This window comes from Argentina silus (assembly GCF_951799395.1).
Source record: "Argentina silus genome assembly, chromosome: 5".
Classification (NCBI taxonomy): Eukaryota; Metazoa; Chordata; class Actinopteri; order Argentiniformes; family Argentinidae; genus Argentina; species Argentina silus.
Window position 1 is genome coordinate 17501811 of NC_139659.1, and position 21280 is coordinate 17523090.

A 21280-nucleotide genomic window follows, 5' to 3' on the forward strand; every position below is an offset into this window, starting at 1 on the left:
CTAAATGGCAGTTTGGTTCCCAGTGCTTTCTGTGATGGTTTGATTCATTCCTGCATTCTCTTCAGTGACGTTTTCTCCCGCATTCTCTTCAGTGACGTTCCCCTCCCGGGCACCTGTTAGTGGGAGAGACGCACAGAGAGGAAGTTGAATAGGTTACAGATGCATGATTCTCAGTGTGTCTTACCCTGATGACAAAGGGACCCAAAAATCACAATTAACATATTCCATCCCATCTAAGGTATGTATGAACACACACATTCTGATGGTCTCAAAATGCATTGCCCACTTTCGGAGTCATACAGTATATAAGAGAGAGACACACAGCTCACCACACTTGTAGAGGCGTCTAACCCTCTCTGTGTCCATCTCAGTCATACGAGTCCTCTGGCCCATCTCTTTCTCCGTTTCAGTGGAAACAATGGTGGGCTTCCCATTCACAGAGAAGAAAGTACTTCCACAGGAAACAACACATGGATAAAAACCAGTCCCACAACACCCCCCACAAAACACATGAATACATGTACACAAGTCAAACCCAGCGTTGGTGATGAGCAGTGTACGGTGTACCTTCCATAGTGCAGTATAGAGGTCTTATCATAGTTAAGACCCAGGGTGTTGCCTTTCTTTATGATAAAGTTGCGTTCCCTTCCTACCAGAAACAAATGAAAACAACTCAAGTGTCCTTCCTGTGAGATTGAAACTGCAGTAAGAATGTAAGCCTAAAATAACAGCACAGAAATCACAGAAGTATGCACATGGTCCGCTCCCAATCTTAAATTGATTGTGTAGTTGATGGGTACTGTTGGGGTTTTGTGGTTGTAAAGTTGTGTAGTTCATTGACTTGCGTCCAGTCATAAATTAGCTATTAAAGAGACGTGGTGGTGACCCCTGGTGGATCTAAAAAGAACAGGATTGGTGATGATAATAAATTCCTTATACCCACCCAGTTCTTTCAGATTTATCATGAGGCACTAAAACAAATTCCAAAATCCAATATCTCATCCACAACTACACAATCAATCAAGTATATCTACCAACCTTTTATGATATTTGTGAAGATGATTTTGACATAGTTGTCTCTGTCCTTGCGTGTGTGTTCATGCTGGAAGCCCAGAGCATGCAGAATCTCGTGACAGATATTGCCAATTTTGCATTTTGGCCCAATATACACATCCTGCTTCCCGCCCGTTTGCCCCACATACGACGCACATCTAGAGGGGAGAGTAGATGAGATGTAGAGGTCAGAGTGCACAACCCAAACAACGGTTCACCGCTGAGGGGTACAGGAACTTGGCTGGGGAGACAAGGGGTGCATGTCAGTTTGAATTGCCGTTCTTTCCTTTTTATCCACCGCTCTGAAAGGTGACTGCACTAAGGTGGTAGTCAATCTGTGATTTTAGTGATTTGTATCCATTTTCTACACAGCACTACGCGCACCCATTTGCCACTTTGAAGTGGATGTAGCTGTGTTCGGTAGACCGCTGGTGGAAAGACACACAGGTGCTCTCGGATACCATCCCTATAGCTACGAGGATCTCATCTGTTCTGCCAACTGAGAGAGAGAGACAAACACACACACACACAGAGGAAATTAACTTTCCACCAACTAGAGAATCACAGTCCACCCCTCCCTGTGTTACAACACACACCAGAAAGACAAATTGACAAACCAACCTATATCTGGGCTGATGGTGAATGGCACAGTTACATTTCCGTTGATGTTTGGCCACAGCTTTTCCACTGCATTTCTGTCGTCAGACTAGGACACAAACCGTACAGACTGAGAACAGAGGAACACATGCATTTAGCAGACACAAGTGACTTCATCCAAAGTGACTTATAACAAATACAAGTAAGTGAATCATCTATCCATCAGTCATCGTAAAAAAAAGTAATCAATGCTCGGACCAGGGGCCTTTGGCAGTCACAATGCTAGAAGGAGAGACACTTGTACAGGGGTGTAGTGGGGATGAAGAGGTCTTAAGAGGTCATCTAGTTCAGTGCACCCACCCTGATCCTGGTGGATCTTGTATATGCCATTTAGCTGACGCTTTTATCCAAAACGACTGACATTGCAGTGAGTGCATACATTTTTCAGTATATATGGTCCCAGTGGGAATCAAACCCACAACCTAAGTGTTGTTAGCGCCATGCTCTACTGACTGAGCCATAGAGAACCATCTTGTTCCAGCCTAGCACCAACACACTAATTCAACTTATTAAGTTGATAACCCTTGATTCAATGTTAGTGCAGGCCTAGAACTAAAGCCTACACATCCTGAGGGGTGGAGACTATGATCACTTTATGTCCTGCAGAGCAGACAATCATCTATGATATCTAAGCTCTTCAGTAGCCAGATCATCTAAAACAACATCAGCATCAAATACAAGTCTGACAAAGGAACTAAAAAAGCAGATGAGAAACAGGTGAAATGAGGACTTGTAGCTGTACAGTATTTTTACTCACCGCCATAATCATGTCCCCCTCTAGCACAGTGTACTTTGTGTTCATCAACCCTGGAAGAAGAACAAAACTGAATGCTCAACACACTGTCTGTTCAGAGGATATATTTCACAAGTAAAGCTGATTTGACTTTATTTGACAATAGGCCAACTTGGTTTATTATTTTGAGGGGCTCCAGCCCAGAGGTGGCAGTTCCATTAATAATACCATTCTGAAATGCAAAGGATACTAATTCATTGCCCATTCATCTCTACAATAAAGGACATTGATTGAATGTTTTTAAATGGCAAACCGTCTACCCTCCACAATCTCTGGATTGGTTTGGATTAGTTGCAGAATCTGAGCGATCCAGTCCCCAGTGACACCTTATATACAGAGTGGGAGAGAGGGTTGGATAGATCAACTGTGGTTCAAACGAGCAGTGGAAATCTCACAATGTATATACGTCTGACTACAGGCTTACTGACTACTGGCACAAGTCAGTCGATTACTTCGCATGCCGTCAAGCAGGACGGGCTCGTCCAAAAAAAGACACTTGTTGGTCTTAAATGCATGTGTTTCACCTGTGTTTACTTGTGTTTCCGAAGCTCTAGCTATGGGACTGCAGTTAACTGAAACAGAAACACCAGACATTCAAAACCAAACAGGAAATTAAGAAAAACAAACGTGTAGGCTACCCGACAGGCTGCGCGAACATGGAGTAATTGCTAGTGACGATTTCACCAATGCATTATTTACCATTTCTGATCCACCCAAAGATTAACAGTGAATACATCAGTGGTTGAAACACGGCCATAATGTTCCAATCAGAGAGGTAGGGTAACCGCCAACACTAGGCAGGGCGCAGAAAGAAGCTATAGTACACTCAACCGTTTGCCGACCATTCCACAGGTGATGTTGATATAAATCACCTTTTAGGCGTTGCTTTGACATGTGCGGTCATAGGCTAATGCACGGAAATTAACGAGGTTTCCCGAAGGAAACGACCAGGACTCCGAGCCCACTGCGCTCTCCGAGGTCCTGAAAGCAAAAAAAGGTGTCCCGATGTACGTCCATTCAAAAATGTAATTTTCTCTCCAGTTCTTTAGATAAGATTTAATTATAATAACTTCTTTTTCATAGTCAATATTAATGAGGCATAATCGCAACAGTATAAGCATCACTGAATTTACAAAATACATAGTTAAAAGCAATACATTTACATCACTACTACTCCCACTACCACCATTACCCCCCTGTAAAAAAAAAAAAAAAAAACCTTCTTCTAGCTTTGTGACTGCCTATGGCCCCTGGTCCGAGCATTGATTACTTTATCTTATGATGACTGATGGATAGATGATCCACTTAATCAAATGTATTTGTTGTAAGTCGCTTTGGATAAAGAATGCCATAAATGTAACATCAACCCACTACAGTAAAAGAGCATTTAGTTCATAAGTGGGGATGAAGGGGGTATTAGAGAGGTTGTAAAGATAGGCTAGGATCCTCAGAGGACATATTGCAGCCTTTCTCATTCATTATGCATGTTGGCACAAAGCCCCTTCATGGCTACAACCAACTGACATCCATGTTGACATGGAGGAGGCTACATCTCCTTTCTATCCCTAGTTCTATAGCATAGGTGTCAAACTCATTCCATGGAGGGCCGAGTGTCTACAGGTTTTTGGTTTTTCCTTTCAATTTAGACCTCGTCAACCAGGTGAGGGGAGTTCCATACTAATTAGTGACCTTAATTCATCAATCAAGTAGATGGGAAGAGCAAAAACCTGTAGACACTCGGCCCTCCACGGAATGAGTTTGACACCTATGTTCTATAGGCTAGTTCTTACACTTAAGAGAGGCATCACTGTTTATAACAAGATTGGCCTAACCCCTTTCTGAATCTGGGAGGATTTGATAAACCGCTTTTAGAGGTAAACAGAACATCATTTGACTGGAAAATATAGCATTCCAGTATCGTAATGTCAAACATCATTAGATTAAAGACACTCAAAGTCAAATAAGTGAAATTAAATGACCATCAACCTTTATTTTATACATTTTCTACAAGAGAAATGCAGAGTTAAACAGAGTGTAGACACAATGAGCTGGAAGGACAGGGGAAGATAGTGTTACTACTACCTGCAGCACCACAAGGAGGATAGAGTAAATACACAAAATCACTGATCAAATGTGTGGTCAAGCTCTTGAGAAGCAGTCTCCTGCCTTGGTTAAATAAGCTGGACAGCTTCAGTTATACATGTCTGGAATTGAAGTCTGAAGGTCTCCCAGACTAGGGTAAGTCATTAGTTGTAGCTTGATTAAAGTCAGTGTGGTTTCAGATGAAATCTTCCAGTGCATGTCTGGTGTCTGCAGTATTCAGGCTCTGAGGTTTAGAAACCACTTCACCGCCCCGGCCTGGAGCCATTTGGATGGTTGTCATCAATGCCCTAGAGAGACATGAAATGAACATGACAGAATTTCCTCTTGAATGACAATACAATAAATAAAAGTGTGACATGGGCAGATGAGAATGTAGTCTGTAATAAAAAGGGTAATTGGTGGTGTGTACATGAGGCCAGTATACAGTATGATGTGGTCAGAGAGCAGGTGTCTCTTTACCACAGTGGTAGAGCCTCCTTAGTCTTTCCATGTCCAGTGAGCTAAGGTGAGATCTCTGGCCCATCGCCGCCCCACCCTGCTTAGGAACGATGGTGGGATTCCGGTTTGAAGAGAAGAAATACCTGTGGTGGAAACCAGGGTTGTGGGTTCAAGGACTTAATGTTATGTTGACAATAAGAAATTAAATGTTGCTTTTACCATCTGTCTACTAAACACCGTATGATACCCAGTATCAGTGATATTTCTATGTATTTTACATGCCTGTCACAACTAAAATGAGGACAAGAATAAGGAGCAGAACACAAGCAGTCAGACTTACTTCCCATAATGCATGATGGAGTTGAGGTCATAGGGCAGATTCAGAGTGTCCCCTTCTTTCACCAGGAAGTTCTTCTCTCTCCCTGGGGGCAGATTACAGTGGCACCACTTTGATAGAACTCCTAAGTCCACCAAGTATGTGTTTGATACCATTCCTCATTCCATGCATTACAATAAGCCAGTCCTCCGATTTCTACCTCCACCAGCCTCCCCTCACTCCTATGCCCAATTAGGTCAATATTTTTTTTATAACCGTCTAATCCTTTTTAATATACTGAGAAACTGGAACACAGCTTGATTTTAGGGACTAGAGTGCTCATGATTACAGAGCAGCAGCATGTACGAGGATACGCTGCGTAAAAAGGGCACGTTCTACCAGCATCCCGTGGATGTGCGTTACCTTTGGTGACGCTCCCCCACGCCACAGTGATGTATTGGTCACGGTCCGACCGTGTGTGTTCGTGGTGCAGACCCAGAGCGTGCATCAGCTCGTGACACAGGTTCCCAACGCTACAGGTTCTGGAAAAAAACACTGGCTGGGCCCCTCCTCGACAGCCCACGAATGACGCACAGCTAGAGAGGGAGAGAGGTGGGGGATTAGGGAAAGAATAGTGAGATGAGCGCACTAACTAAATCAGATAAAAGCAGGAAAGAACCAACTGGAACTATAATAGTTTTATGGTTGAGGACTACTGCCCAGAAAGGCAGTTTTGACTCACCCTTTCCCTTTCCGTATCTTGAGGTAGTTCATCTCTGTGGTGCGTCTGTGGAAGCGTATGCAGGTTTGCTCTGAGATCATCCTGAAGGCAGCCAAGATGGTCGCCTCTCTGGCTGCTGAAGTAGTGAAGAGACCAGAAGCTAACGTGTCAGTATGCACGGTTGATTTAGCAGTATGTTTCTTGGGATTGAAGTATCTGTTAAATGACCATATTACAACGGGCTTAGATACTCACCCACAGTACTACTGATGGTGAAGGGTATAGAGGCAACTCTGTTCATCACTGGCCAAAGGGACTTCACAGCATTTCTGTCGTTCTATGAGAGAAAGCAACAACTCATCTTAAAGTCTAGCTGTCTCCAAACGCATGCACTCTCCCTACTCCCTCATAGTGGAGAGCTACAAGGCATGCAGGCTTATGTTAATGCCCAGTACCAACAACACCCAAGTGTCATGGAGCTCTCCAGAACCAAAGTTGGAGACCACTGCCCTACAGCCTTCCAGAGATAGAAACCAACTCAGTAGCACCAAATCAAAACAAGACAGTAAGGGCCGGTTTAAGGCTTAAGCCTAGTCCTGGACTAATTCACACTTTCAATGGCAAATGGCCACTGAGGATGCTTTTTAGTCTAGGACTAGACTTAAGCCTTGTCTGTGAAACCGGCCCCAAGACTGCACAGCTTTACCGAAAGCAGAATGTCTCCCTCCTGGACTGTTGCGTCATCCTCAAGCTCTGTGATAAGAGGAATAAACAATACTGGCATTATACAGTACACGTGGCATCACTGAAATTGTGCACAGAGCACTGAAACTGTACTCCTCCACACTGGTTTCAATGTTGTTAGTGGCACAGCTAGACCACCCTAAATCAAGCTGCAGCAAGAGAGCATAAATGTTTTTCAGTAGGGACAGATCCAATTAAAACATTGACACTGAACAATCAAGAGTCAGATGCATTGCACCATCATGCGTTTGCTAATGCTTGTGCTAATTTTTAGCATTAGTCCCTAATTAGACTTTCAAATAAGAAATCACCTGAAATTGTTTTCAATATATATAAATAATATAAAGATATTATGCTGACTGTTTGGCAATTAGTAATAAGTGAGTTACCTTCCATGGTCTCAGCACTGACCCCCATCAGCAAGCTTGTTGAATTCAGCCCCTGATCTGCATCGATCATTGGTGTCACCCCAATGGAATCATCAGAACCTAGAGTGAATTTGAGATAACATTCAACTTGCACACTGACAGACCTACACATGAAGCCATATGCAAACTTAAAATGCTGATTTTTAGCTAGGTCAGTGAACATCTGGTGTATCCTACCAGTGGCAGGGAGGGTAGCATTAGTGGTGTCGTTTACGAGAACAGCACCCGCTGGGGAAAAAAAAACGTTAAATGCATAATTGAAAGGAAATAATAGCCTGCTGTAACATTAGGCACCTGCAATAGCCAGGAGCATGTGCATAAATGAAATGCAGACATTGTGAGATAATGGATCCTCAATATCTACCTTCGACAATCCAGAGCATGATCAGAAACAGCAACATGGTAGCCTGCTGCACCAATTGAGGTAAAACAAAAAATTCTACAGCTCCTACGGTTGTTCAGTTGGCGAGGCGGCGACATAATAAGCTCACCAACACAGGTGTGATCAATTTGTGTGATCACTTCATCCGATTTACCTTCGCCTCAACAGTAGATGGCAGTGTGCGTCTCATGGATCATTCGTATGCCCACTACGGGCGCCTGTCGAAGAAGAGGAATGGAAGCGAAGACTTCCGGGGTAAACAAAAAACACATGTGTGGCATCCGATAGCGATACTGTGCTAAGGTAAGTTTTTTATTAAATAACTGTTTACATTTTCACACTTTGCCCTCGGTTCAACGGGTTTTCAATTACCTAAAACATCTGTATTTGTGTATGGCAGCCAGAAATTGTCTGTTCGAGCAATGGTGTTTAAGCACCTACCAGATTGCTTGCGAGCTTAACTAGTCATGTCACATTACCGAGTGCTTGTATCTAAGTTACATAAAGTGGCAATAATGTCATTTTATATTAGCTAATCCCAGAAACTTGTACAGGGGTGTAGTGGGGATGAAGAGGTCTTAAGAGGTCATCTAGTTCAGTGCACCCACCCTGATCCTGGTGGATCTTGTATATGCCATTTAGCTGACGCTTTTATCCAAAACGACTGACATTGCAGTGAGTGCATACATTTTTCAGTATATATGGTCCCAGTGGGAATCAAACCCACAACCTAAGCGTTGTTAGCGCCATGCTCTACTGACTGAGCCATAGAGAACCATCTTGTTCCAGCCTAGCACCAACACACCTAATTCAACTTATTAAGTTGATAACCCTTGATTCAATGTTAGTGCAGGCCTAGAACTAAAGCCTACACATCCTGAGGGGTGGAGACTATGATCACTTTATGTCCTGCAGAGCAGACAATCATCTATGATATCTAAGCTCTTCGGTAGCCAGATCATCTAAAACAACATCAGCATCAAATACAAGTCTGACAAAGGAACTAAAAAAGCAGATGAGAAACAGGTGAAATGAGGACTTGTAGCTGTACAGTATTTTTACTCACCGCCATAATCATGTCCCCCTCTAGCACAGTGTACTTTGTGTTCATCAACCCTGGAAGAAGAACAAAACTGAATGCTCAACACACTGTCTGTGCAGAGGATATATTTCACAAGTAAAGCTGATTTGACTTTATTTGACAATAGGCCAACTTGGTTTATTATTTTGAGGGGCTCCAGCCCAGAGGTGGCAGTTCCATTAATAATACCATTCTGAAATGCAAAGGATACTAATTCATTGCCCATTCATCTCTACAATAAAGGACATTGATTGAATGTTTTTAAATGGCAAACCGTCTACCCTCCACAATCTCTGGATTGGTTTGGATTAGTTGCAGAATCTGAGCGATCCAGTCCCCAGTGACACCTTATATACAGAGTGGGAGAGAGGGTTGGGAAGATCAACTGTGGTTCAAACGAGCAGTGGAAATCTCACAATGTATATACGTCTGACTATAGGCTTACTGACTACTGGCACAAGTCAGTCGATTACTTCGCATGCCGTCAAGCAGGACGGGCACGTCCAAAAAAAGACACTTGTTGGTCTTAAATGCATGTGTTTCACCTGTGTTTACTTGTGTTTCCGAAGCTCTAGCTATGGGACTGCAGTTAACTGAAACAGAAACACCAGACATTCAAAACCAAACAGGAAATTAAGAAAAACAAACGTGTAGGCTACCCGACAGGCTGCGCGAACATGGAGTAATTGCTAGTGACGATTTCACCAATGCATTATTTACCATTTCTGATCCACCCAAAGTTTAACAGTGAATACATCAGTGGTTGAAACACGGCCATAATGTTCCAATCAGAGAGGTAGGGTAACCGCCAACACTAGGCAGGGCGCAGAAAGAAGCTATAGTACACTCAACCGTTTGCCGACCATTCCACAGGTGATGTTGATATAAATCACCTTTTAGGCGTTGCTTTGACATGTGCGGTCATAGGCTAATGCACGGAAATTAACGAGGTTTCCCGAAGGAAACGACCAGGACTCCGAGCCCACTGCGCTCTCCGAGGTCCTGAAAGCAAAAAAAGGTGTCCCGATGTACGTCCATTCAAAAATGTAATTTTCTCTCCAGTTCTTTAGATAAGATTTAATTATAATAACTTCTTTTTCATAGTCAATATTAATGAGGCATAATCGCAACAGTATAAGTATCACTGAATTTACAAAATACATAGTTAAAAGCAATACATTTACATCACTACTACTCCCACTACCACCATTACCCCCCTGTAAAAAAAAAAAAAAAAAAAAAAACTTCTTCTAGCATTGTGACTGCCTATGGCCCCTGGTCCGAGCATTGATTACATTATCTTATGATGACTGATGGATAGATGATCCACTTAATCAAATGTATTTGTTGTAAGTCGCTTTGGATAAAGAATGCCATAAATGTAACATCAACCCACTACAGTAAAAGAGCATTTAGCTCATAAATGGGGATGAAGGGAATATTAGAGAGGTTGTAAAGATAGGCTAGGATCCTCAGAGGACATACTGCAGCCTTTCTCATTCATTATGCATGTTGGCACAAAGCCCCTTCATGGCTACAACCAACTGACATCAATGTTGACATGGAGGAGGCTACATCTCCTTTCTATCTCTAGTTCTACAGGCTAGTTCTTACACTTAAGAGAGGCATCACTGTTTATAACAAGATTGGCCTAACCCCTTTCTGAATCTGGGAGCTGGGAGGATTTGATAAACCACTTTTAGAGGTAAACAGAACATCATTTGACTGGAAAATATAGCATTCCAGTATCGTAATGTCAAACATCATTAAATTAAAGACACTCAAAGTCAAATAAGTGAAATTAAATGACCATCAACCTTTATTTTATACATTTTCTACAAGAGAAATGCAGAGTTAAACAGAGTGTAGACACAATGAGCTGGAAGGACAGGGGAAGATAGTGTTACTACTATCTGCAGCATCACAAGGAGGATAAAGTAAATACACAAAATCACTGATCAAATGTGTGGTCAAGCTCTTGAGAAGCAGTCTCCTGCCTTGGTTAAATAAGCTGGACAGCTTCAGTTATACATGTCTGGAATTGAAGTCTGAAGGTCTCCCGGACTAGGGTAAGTCATTAGTTGTAGCTTGATTAAAGTCAGTGTGGTTTCAGATGAAATCTTCCAGTGCATGTCTGGTGTCTGCAGTATTCAGGCTCTGAGGTTTAGAAACCACTTCACCGCCCCAGCCTGGAGCCATTTGGATGGTTGTCGTCAATGCCCTAGAGAGAGACATGAAATGAACATGACAGAATTTCCTCTTGAATGACAATACAATAAATAAAAGTGTGACATGGGCAGATGAGAATGTAGTCTGTAATAAAAAGGGTAATTGGTGGTGTACATGAGGCCAGTATACAGTATGATGTGGTCAGAGAGCAGGTGTCTCTTTACCACAGTGGTAGAGCCTCCTTAGTCTTTCCATGTCCAGTGAGCTGAGGTGAGATCTCTGGCCCATCGCCGCCCCACCCTGCTTAGGAACGATGGTGGGATTCCGGTTTGAAGAGAAGAAATACCTGTGGTGGAAACCAGGGTTGTGGGTTCAAGGACTTAATGTTATGTTGACAATAAGAAATGAAATGTTGCTTTTACCATCTGTCTACTAAACACCGTATGACACCCAGTATCAGTGATATTTCTATGTATTTTACATGCCTGTCAACTAAAATGAGGACAAGAATAAGGAGCAGAACACAAGCAGTCAGACTTACTTCCCATAATGCATAATGGAGTTGAGGTCATAGGGCAGATTCAGAGTGTCCCCTTCTTTCACCAGGAAGTTCTTCTCTCTCCCTGGGGGCAGATTACAGTGACACCACTTTGATAGAACTCCTAAGTCCAGCAAGTATGTGTTTGATAGCATTCCTCATTCCATGCATTACAATAAGCCAGTCCTCCGATTTCTACCTCCACCAGCCTCCCCTCACTCCTATGCCCAATTAGATTAATATATTTTTTTATAACCGTCTAATCCTTTTTATATACTGAGAAACTGGTAACACAGCTTGATTTTAGGGACTAGAGTGCTCATGATTACAGAGCAGCAGCATGTACGAGGACACGCTGCGTAAAAAGGGCGCGTCCTACCAGCATCCCGTGGATGTGCGTTACCTTTGGTGACGCTCCCCCACGCCACGGTGATGTATTGGTCACGGTCCGACCGTGTGTGTTCGTGGTGCAGACCCAGAGCGTGCATCAGCTCGTGACACAGGTTCCCGACGCTACAGGTTCTGGAAAAAAACACTGGCTGGGCCCCTCCTCGACAGCCCACGAATGACGCACAGCTAGAGAGGGAGAGAGGTGGGGGGATTAGGGAAAGAATAGTGAGATGAGCGCACTAACTAAATCAGATAAAAGCAGGAAAGAACCAACTGGAACTATAATAGTTTTATGGTTGAGGACTACTGCCCAGAAAGGCAGTTTTGACTCACCCTTTCCCTTTCCGTATCTTGAGGTAGTTCATCTCTGTGGTGCGTCTGTGGAAGCGTATGCAGGTTTGCTCTGAGATCATCCTGAAGGCAGCCAAGATGGTCGCCTCTCTGGCTGCTGAAGTAGTGAAGAGACCAGAAGCTAACATGTCAGTATGCACGGTTGATTTAGCAGTATGTTTCTTGGGATTGAAGTATCTGTTAAATGACCATATTACAACAGGCTTAGATACTCACCCACAGTACTACTGATGGTGAAGGGTATAGAGGCAACTCTGTTTATCACTGGCCAAAGGGACTTCACAGCATTTCTGTCGTTCTATGAGAGAAAGCAACAACTCATCTTAAAGTCTAGCTGTCTCCAAACGCATGCACTCTCCCTACTCCCTCATAGTGGAGAGCTACAAGGCATGCAGGCTTATGTTAATGCCCAGTACCAACAACACCCAAGTGTCATGGAGCTCTCCAGAACCAAAGTTGGAGACCACTGCCCTACAGCCTTCCAGAGATAGAAACCAACTCAGTAGCACCAAATCAAAACAAGACAGTAAGGGCCGGTTTAAGGCTTAAGCCTAGTCCTGGACTAATTCACACTTTCAATGGCAAATGGCCACTGAGGATGCTTTTTAGTCTAGGACTAGACTTAAGCCTCATCTGTGAAACCGGCCCCAAGACTGCACAGCTTTACCGAAAGCAGAATGTCTCCCTCCTGGACTGTTGCGTCATCCTCAAGCTCTGTGATAAGAGGAATAAACAATACTGGCATTATACAGTACACGTGGCATCACTGAAATTGTGCACAGAGCACTGAAACTGTACTCCTCCACACTGGTTTCAATGTTGTTAGTGGCACAGCTAGACCACCCTAAATCAAGCTGCAGCAAGAGAGCATAAATGTTTTTCAGTAGGGACAGATCCAATTAAAACATTGACACTGAACAATCAAGAGTCAGATGCATTGCACCATCATGCGTTTGCTAATGCTTGTGCTAATTTTTAGCATTAGTCCCTAATTAGACTTTCAAATAAGAAATCACCTGAAATTGTTTTCAATATATATAAATAATATAAAGATATTATGCTGACTGTTTGGCAATTAGTAATAAGTGAGTTACCTTCCATGGTCTCAGCACTGACCCCCATCAGCAAGCTTGTTGAATTCAGCCCCTGATCTGCATCGATCATTGGTGTCACCCCAATGGAATCATCAGAACCTAGAGTGAATTTGAGATAACATTCAACTTGCACACTGACAGACCTACACATGAAGCCATATGCAAACTTAAAATGCTGATTTTTAGCTAGGTCAGTGAACATCTGGTGTATCCTACCAGTGGCAGGGAGGGTAGCATTAGTGGTGTCGTTTACGAGAACAGCACCCGCTGGGGAAAAAAAAACGTTAAATGCATAATTGAAAGGAAATAATAGCCTGCTGTAACATTAGGCACCTGCAATAGCCAGGAGCATGTGCATAAATGAAATGCAGACATTGTGAGATAATGGATCCTCAATATCTACCTTCGACAATCCAGAGCATGATCAGAAACAGCAACATGGTAGCCTGCTGCACCAATTGAGGTAAAACAAAAAATTCTACAGCTCCTACGGTTGTTCAGTTGGCGAGGCGGCGACATAATAAGCTCACCAACACAGGTGTGATCAATTTGTGTGATCACTTCATCCGATTTACCTTCGCCTCAACAGTAGATGGCAGTGTGCGTCTCATGGATCATTCGTATGCCCACTACGGGCGCCTGTCGAAGAAGAGGAATGGAAGCGAAGACTTCCGGGGTAAACAAAAAACACATGTGTGGCATCCGATAGCAATACTGTGCTAAGGTAAGTTTTTATTAAATCACTGTTTACATTTTCACACTTTGCCCTCGGTTCAACGGGTTTTCAATGACCTAAAACACCTGTATTTGTGTATGGCAGCCAGAAATTGTCTGTTTGAGCAATGGTGTTTAAGCACCTACCAGATTGCTTGCGAACTCATGTCACATTACCGAGTGCTTGTATCTAAGTTACATAAAGTGGCAATAATGTCATTTTATATTAGCTAATCCCAAAACACCCCCAAGCCCCGGCTTGGCATAACGTAGACTTTTGTGCAGATCTGAGAGTATAGATAAGCTTCATGGACTATGTCAGGACCCTTTCAGATCTTTTCAAGTATGTAAGGCTGGGATGGATCTGGGATTGGACACAACGTCTACCTTTTTGTACTAGTTTGGTGAAACACTGCCTCTGTTCTCCCTCCCTGTATACCAGGTGATTCAGTCATGACGCGGTGGGCCCGAGCCAACAATATTCACAAACACAAACCAGCTGAAGCCACTCCTTGGAGTCAGCTCAGGGGAGCAGGAGGAAGAGGAGCAGGCGGAGGAGGAGGAGGAGGAGGAAGGGGTCGTCCAAGCTCATTTGGAGGTCCAGGGGGTTCTACCCGTGGTCCGCAGGGTTGGGGGAGAGGAAGGGGAGGTGTGGACCACCTGAGGGGGACACAGCCTGGTGGTGCAGTGTTTAAAAAACCCAACCGTAAGAAGAAGGACTATGATAATGAAGATGTCAACGGGTTTCTGGAGTACCTCCACCAGAATGGGAAGCCCTTTCCTAGAGATGGTGGTGGATCATCTGGGATGGGGGTAGACCAGGAGTTTAGGGAGGAGGTAGAGACGGCTCTGAAGAAAGATAGGAGGAGAGAGGACAGGAGGATAAAGAGACAGCACAATAAGAAGAATGATATGGTGAGTGAGACAGACGCGCTCAGCGTAGTCGTGTTTCCTAAAAGCGACCTGTAGAAGTTGCCCATAAACAATGCAACTGACTCTTTTCCCTTCCTCTCTCTCCTTTCCCCTATTTTCCCTTTCCCCTACTTCCCCCTTCCCTCTCTAGGTTTGCTTTAATTGCAGAAAGCCTGGTCATGGATTGGCTGACTGTCCGGAGGCTGACAAAGACGAGGAGATGGGGACGGACATCTGCTACCGCTGCGGCTCCACTGAGCACGAGATCCAACGATGCAGAGCTAAAATAGACCCTGCACTGGGTGAGGGGGGGGGGGGGGGGGGGGGCATTAGGAAAGCAGTTTTGGTGAGTTATACTGACTCCCGAGGGATAGAATGCAGTGCTGACTGGTTGTTGGTGTGTGTTGTGTTCTCTCTTTAGGTGAATATCCGTACGCTAAATGTTTCATCTGTGGAAAGACTGGTCACTTGTCACGGTCCTGCCCTGACAACCCCAAAGGAATGTATGCAGCAGGTAAACACACACACACACACACACACACACACACACACACAAACAATACACAATCACACATAACTCACATGTACCATATAGAACATGAAACAAGACAAGAAATGGTGTCTGCACGCTCTCTCACTCTGCTCTCCCCTCCCTCTCCTCTCCCCTCCCTCTTCTCTGTCCTCCCTCTTCTCTGTCCTCTCTCTCTCTGTAGGAGGTTGCTGTCGTGTGTGTGGTTCAGTAGAACATTTTCAGAAGGACTGTCCAGAGCACCAGGCTGCAAGTAAGTTACCCCCCCCCTCTAATGTGTTGGGCATTATATTGATGTAGGCATCCACTTCTTTGATAGTTGCATGCAAGGCAGGTGTTGTGTTTCGTGTTTGACGTGTGTCCTGTTCCTCCAATTCCCTGTCAGCTAACTCTGTGACGGTGGGCTGGCTGTCCAATAATATGAGTGCTGACCACGAGGAAGTGCATGTGCCTGTGAAGAAAGGCCCAACCAAACAGGCCAAGGTAGTGGTGTTCTGACTTGCCAATCAACTCGGATGGCTCATCGGGTTGGACGGGACCGCAGAGACTACACATCCCACAATGCACCAGCTGCTACCCACCAGTAGATCCTGAATCAGTGTCATGGAAACACTGCAGTATGAAACTGTGGAGGTGAAGAGCTTCTCATTGCTGCTTTTCTCATGTTCAGGAGGTCTCTCTCTCAGCCTGCTCTGCTCTCTCTCCCTGGGCTCTCCATATATGGACTTGGTATGAAATATGAGTCTGGGGCTTTAATTTCACTGGAGCCAGTGAATCTGTGATTTAGATGCCATGATGAAAAGAATTGATGTTATTATATCATTTCATTACTTCCAGTTCCTCCTTTTAATAAAGGATTGTTTAAATAAGATTGATATCTCTTTTTGTTTCGTCTCGTAGTGATCCCTCAACTCCTCCTAACTCGCAGACAAGTACACCAGAGCTTAGAAATTTAGATTTTATTGATTATTTACAAAACAGAGATTTTGTTTAACCATGCATCATATTATATGAGCACAGTTCACCAATTTTCAGTTTTTCTTGGTGTAAACACCACCACGATATTTGGATTCTGAAGGTTATGAGTGTGAGTGTGTGTGTGTGTGTGTGTGTGTGTCAGAAAGCAGTAACCATGAGGTCTCTCTCTAGAAAGCTGATGCAGGTGTTGGCTGTCTCCTCCATAGACTTAGACCAGCCAGCCAGATGCCCTGCCACGTAGGGCAACACACCTGACGTCACCTGGCTGTAGTAACACACCTGGAGGGACAGAACAAAGTGGTCAATTATTATGAACATCAGGAGATTACTTGCACATACTATTGAGTACAGCTGACTTTGAGTGGCAGTTCTCTCTATTCGGAGGATAGACTGCATCTGAGACACTTAAGGGTTGAAGAGAGGATGTTACCCTGCAGGTGTTGGATCCGAGGCTGTGGATGACGAACCCAACACACTTGACCTCACTACGGTGAAACCCCTCCAGGGGGGGAACTCTCGTCACCGTAACAGACCTCAGAGCAATCACGTAGGGGTCCCTGTAAGAGACACACACACAGTTCCAGACTGTTTGACAGTCAAATAGGGGTCTTAGCAGGAGACAGGACATTGTACATCAACATACACACACACACACACACACACACATATCCATCTGAGAGGAGACTGTACCCGTCTTTGCAAGGCTGCCTCTTTGACTGTAGAAACACAAAATCAGGACTTTTGCCTCTGTTGACGGGGGAGCACCTAACGTAGTACACTGTCTCCTCATCATCAGCCTTCTCCACCTCCTCACAGCTCCTGCAGGAGCGAGAGGTTACAGGTCACATGTTGACTTAGTTATATACTCAGCTCAGAAGAAGATTATACAGTTATCACCATACAGCACACTATGAGACTGCCAGGTTATTCAGAGAGAGCTACCAGATGTTACACCACAGTACTTTAAAGGTAGTGCCTGTTAGGGCAAGTACAGACAGGTGGTTAAAGAATACTGGTGCAACTGGGGTAGTCTCACAGGTAGTGTTTGTCCCAAAGGGGTCGCAGGCGGAGGTCAGCCAATAGGGTGAAGGCGTGGAGGGCCGAGGTCATGACCTTCATCTGAACCCTCAAACAAAGCAACTCCATCTCCTCACGGACATGAATATTGAACTGGTAGGGACAACAAAACATTAGTTGTTTTTATGACGCTTGTCTTCCCCATGGAATTATGTATGACATATAAGATGATGTCCCCTGTTCATTATGCTGCATTGTGTTTTGTTGCCTTTATGCTTTAATGTCTATGTCCTTGTGTCTATGTGTGTGTTCACCCTGTTTTGGATGCTGCTGGGCTCCCAGCCCTGTTTCCCAGCCATCACAGTCAGAGCTGCTATGTTGTTATAGCCTAGGTACACCTGCAGGGGGCAGTAGGAGGCAGCCAAGTCACCAACCAAAGTGTTTACATTGGAATGTTAATGCTATGCTATGCAATGCGAGCTAAATAAACACTGCCTCAAACAAGATTGTGTAACTTATATTATATATATTATTATATATTTCAGACACTGAAGGGTTGGAGGAGTGAAAAAATATGTGCACGTCACTGGTTATAGTGAAAGAAGCGTACCTGATTGCTTTTATCCCATGGGACCGAGAGAGGACCCTCTTCTTTACAGGACAAGATGTGCTTTCTGTGTGAGAGACGTATAATGGAAACCAAACTTAAGTTAACTGTAGAATAGCATAATGGAAACTACAACTACAGATACAACTGATGTTATGTGCTACCTGGCCATGCGTATTCTCCTTCTCACAATGGCAGCAAGGTATCTCCTCTCCCCATCCTACATACATAGAAAGAGTCAGTTGCGTGAACATATCAAAAACTCAGACTCACTCTCAAACAATATACTGTATTGAGCTGTTTTATTTTCGACATGACTACATGTTTCGGCCTGCTGCCATGATCAAAAGCGTGTGTGTGTCTGAGTGTGTGTGTGTGTGTGTGTGTGTGTGTGTGTGTGTGTGTGTGTTACCCGTGTGGTGTATGTGATGTCAGGGAAGGCAGGTGCATCTCCGGAAGTGTTAGGCAGGTGATAGATGAGAAAAGCACTGTTGATGTGTCGTGGTGATCCTTCAGTCCACTCCTCACAGTTATAAGCCTCTACACGAACACCCACCTCTATACTGCAGAGACAGAGAGAGTCACACACACACACACACACACACACACACACACACACACACACACACACACACACACACACACACACATATACACACACACATATATACAGTATATATACACACACACACACAGCTGTTACCTGTTCTGAAAGACATTGTTGACAACAGCTTTAAACACCAGTCTGTCTCCAACAGAGGACGGACCTCTGAAACGGAACATGTCTACAGAACGCAGGGTGGGGTAGCAGCCACACAGACGACTGGAAAGAGAGAGAGAAGTTTAGGGGACCAGCGTGTGTGTGTGCGTGTATGTGTGTGTGTGTGTGTGTGTGTGTGTGTGTGTGTGTGCGTGCGCGTGTGTGTTTACCACGCCGCCACCGCCGCATTATTCTCCATCCAGGCCATGATCTGTCCTCCAAAGGTGTTGCCATGGTGATTAGTGTGTGGCAGGAGCACCAGCTCGATGCTCTCCACACGCGTGATCTCTGTGGACACAGTAGGTGCGATGTCTTTCCTGACACACACACCTGGAGGGGTACAGTGACACACACGCAGTCTGTCGGTTAAGATTTGAAAGAGTAGACCCAGTACTGTGCCTTTTAAAATGGAATTACACATACATGCAGTATTTTTGTCCCCCAAAAATGACATCATATCAATCTATTAAAATGTCATAAATCCCAATCATGCCCTCATTTGATTTCATTGGCCAGTGACTTTGGCATTATCATGACATGGGTACAAGAATACTCATGTCCTTCTAGAACACAATCCAGTGCAGTACAGTCTAATATTATTTTAGTTTTGGCCTCTGGTTGAATTCTCAGCCTGACTATTGTAACGTTCCTTCCACTGGAAAGCACTGTGCAAAACCAACACCTCTCTCCCCCCTAACGCACACACACACTCACACTCACACTCACACGCACACACACACACACACACACGCACACGCACACGCACACGCACACGCACACGCACACACACAGACACACTCACACTCACGCACACGCACACACACACGCACACACACACACACACACACACACACACACACACACTGACCGTTGAACCTTGTCTGATAGTCCTGTAGTAAGGAGCTGAAGGCCTCTTCATTGTGGAGCCGGAGTCTACGTCTCTCAGAGGCCAGAGAATGCTGCATCTCCTCTTCTGTAGAACCTAGAGACTCCACAGGACGCAACACAACCTGCACACACACACACACACGCATGCACACGCGCGCGCACATACACAATCATCATATGCATAGAGTAAAAAGAGCCAATCACATGCAAAAAACATACATAATGAAAGTGTTAAGATGAGAACGGTGCTGCTAACCTTCTGTGGTCCCACTGGTTTCCCAACAAATGTAGAGAAGGCTACACACACCGTCCTCTGAACGGCAGTCGTCACATCCTGCACTGATACACAGATCCCCACCTACACACACACACACACACACACACACCCACACACACTGTGGCTGAGGCGTAGAAGTTTGTAGGTGAGGAGTCATTGCACTGCTGTTACCCTGCCTAATCATGTATCCATGTGTGTGTGTGTGTGTGTGTGTATATGTGTGTGTGTGTGTGTGTGTGTGTGTGTGTGTGTGTGTGTGTGTGTGTGTGTGTGTGAATCCTTACCTCCATGCTGGTAGTGAAAGCTCTGTTGACTCTGGCCTTGATGCTGATTACCTGCCCAACCCTGCAACCAACCCAAACCAACAATGTCATAATAATTCAAATATTTAATGTATCTTATGCAGCAACAGCTTATATTGTATATGATGTCAGTGCTACTACGGTCCTGCCTCTAAGTCTATGTCTGAGACAGCACACATAGGGAGGTTTCTGTGGAGAAGTGTACCAGACTGTCGCCTCAAATTGAATGTCATCCATGGAGGCCGTGACACACTCTATCCCAGCATGCCTCTCAGCTGAGAGAGAGAGAGAGAGAGAGAGAGAGAGAGAGAGAGAGAGAGAGAGAGAGAGAGAGAGAGAGAGAGAGAGAGAGAGAGAGACAGACAGAAAGAGAGAGAGAGAGAGACAGACAGAAAGAGAGAGAGCGTTTACACATGTGCAAAACGTGTACCAGTTATTGAAAAAAATAAATAAAGGATAAACCAAAACATGAAACTCTCTCTGCAGTATTTGCATTTTCCTTTGAGGTCCTTATGCCTTCTCTTAATCCTATGTGAACTTTTAAATGCTATTCTTCTACACATACGTATCCTATTCTCTCTGGAAAATAACAGGAGTAAACTTTCTGTCTGGTGCAAAGTGCAAAGTCTACGGTTCTAATGATATTCAGTTAGAAACACTTACAGTATGATGAGTTAACTCTTGAACACAAAAGCTTACCTCAAACCTAACCCTACCCCACACTCACCAGCGAGGCAGGCGATGATGTCCATCCATTTGAGCAGCTGCGCAGCGCTAAGTTCCCCCTGATGGTCTGCGTGGCAAGGCAGGATAGACTGGCACATCTGCACCTCCGCAGGGGCATGTCTCTGCATACAACACAAACCCAGGACAGGAGCACCTTCAGCGGGCACAGGGACAGGCTGAGACCCCTTCAGCTCCTGGTCCTTATGGAGATCCTGGAGATCCTGCTTCTCCAGAGGGTCGCCATTGTGGAAGTTGTGGCTTTGGTTCATCATAACTGGGGGTCTGGGACGGACACTGGACAGCTGGGAAGGT

At 44.5% G+C, this 21280-nt stretch overlaps 3 protein-coding genes across 4 annotated transcripts; 1 reads left to right on the forward strand and 2 right to left on the reverse strand.

The window, feature by feature from the left end:
- On the reverse strand, positions 1–2473 carry LOC310805188 (zinc metalloproteinase nas-4; the record flags this gene model as incomplete). Its single annotated transcript, XM_083670768.1, has 7 exons — positions 1–113; positions 330–451; positions 568–649; positions 1039–1211; positions 1438–1552; positions 1675–1759; positions 2468–2473. The coding sequence occupies 7 exons, from the start codon at positions 2471–2473 to the stop codon at positions 1–3; spliced, it is 696 nt and encodes a 231-aa protein (XP_083526894.1).
- A 5435-nt stretch (positions 2474–7908) lies between these two features.
- On the forward strand, positions 7909–16284 carry zcchc9 (zinc finger, CCHC domain containing 9). 2 transcript variants are annotated; one of them, XM_083669660.1, is made up of 6 exons: positions 7909–7938; positions 13848–14887; positions 15036–15186; positions 15306–15398; positions 15598–15666; positions 15799–16284. In XM_083669660.1, the coding sequence occupies exons 2-6, from the start codon at positions 14426–14428 to the stop codon at positions 15909–15911; spliced, it is 888 nt and encodes a 295-aa protein (XP_083525786.1). In that variant the 5' UTR covers positions 7909–7938; positions 13848–14425; the 3' UTR covers positions 15912–16284. The 2 variants fall into 2 exon arrangements, with proteins under 2 accessions (XP_083525786.1, XP_083525787.1); XM_083669661.1 differs by lacking the exon at positions 7909–7938 and having other exon boundaries at positions 10762–13982; positions 14415–14887.
- Positions 16285–16529: 245 nt separating this feature from the next.
- On the reverse strand, positions 16530–21237 carry acot12 (acyl-CoA thioesterase 12; the record flags this gene model as incomplete). The annotated part of the gene is made up of 15 exons (XM_083670769.1): positions 16530–16670; positions 16822–16948; positions 17082–17210; positions 17428–17561; positions 17723–17806; positions 18019–18082; positions 18180–18235; positions 18428–18578; positions 18719–18838; positions 18946–19134; positions 19640–19785; positions 19920–20021; positions 20225–20285; positions 20448–20517; positions 20970–21237. The coding sequence occupies 15 exons, from the start codon at positions 21235–21237 to the stop codon at positions 16530–16532; spliced, it is 1842 nt and encodes a 613-aa protein (XP_083526895.1).
- Between the last annotated feature and the right edge of the window lie 43 nt (positions 21238–21280).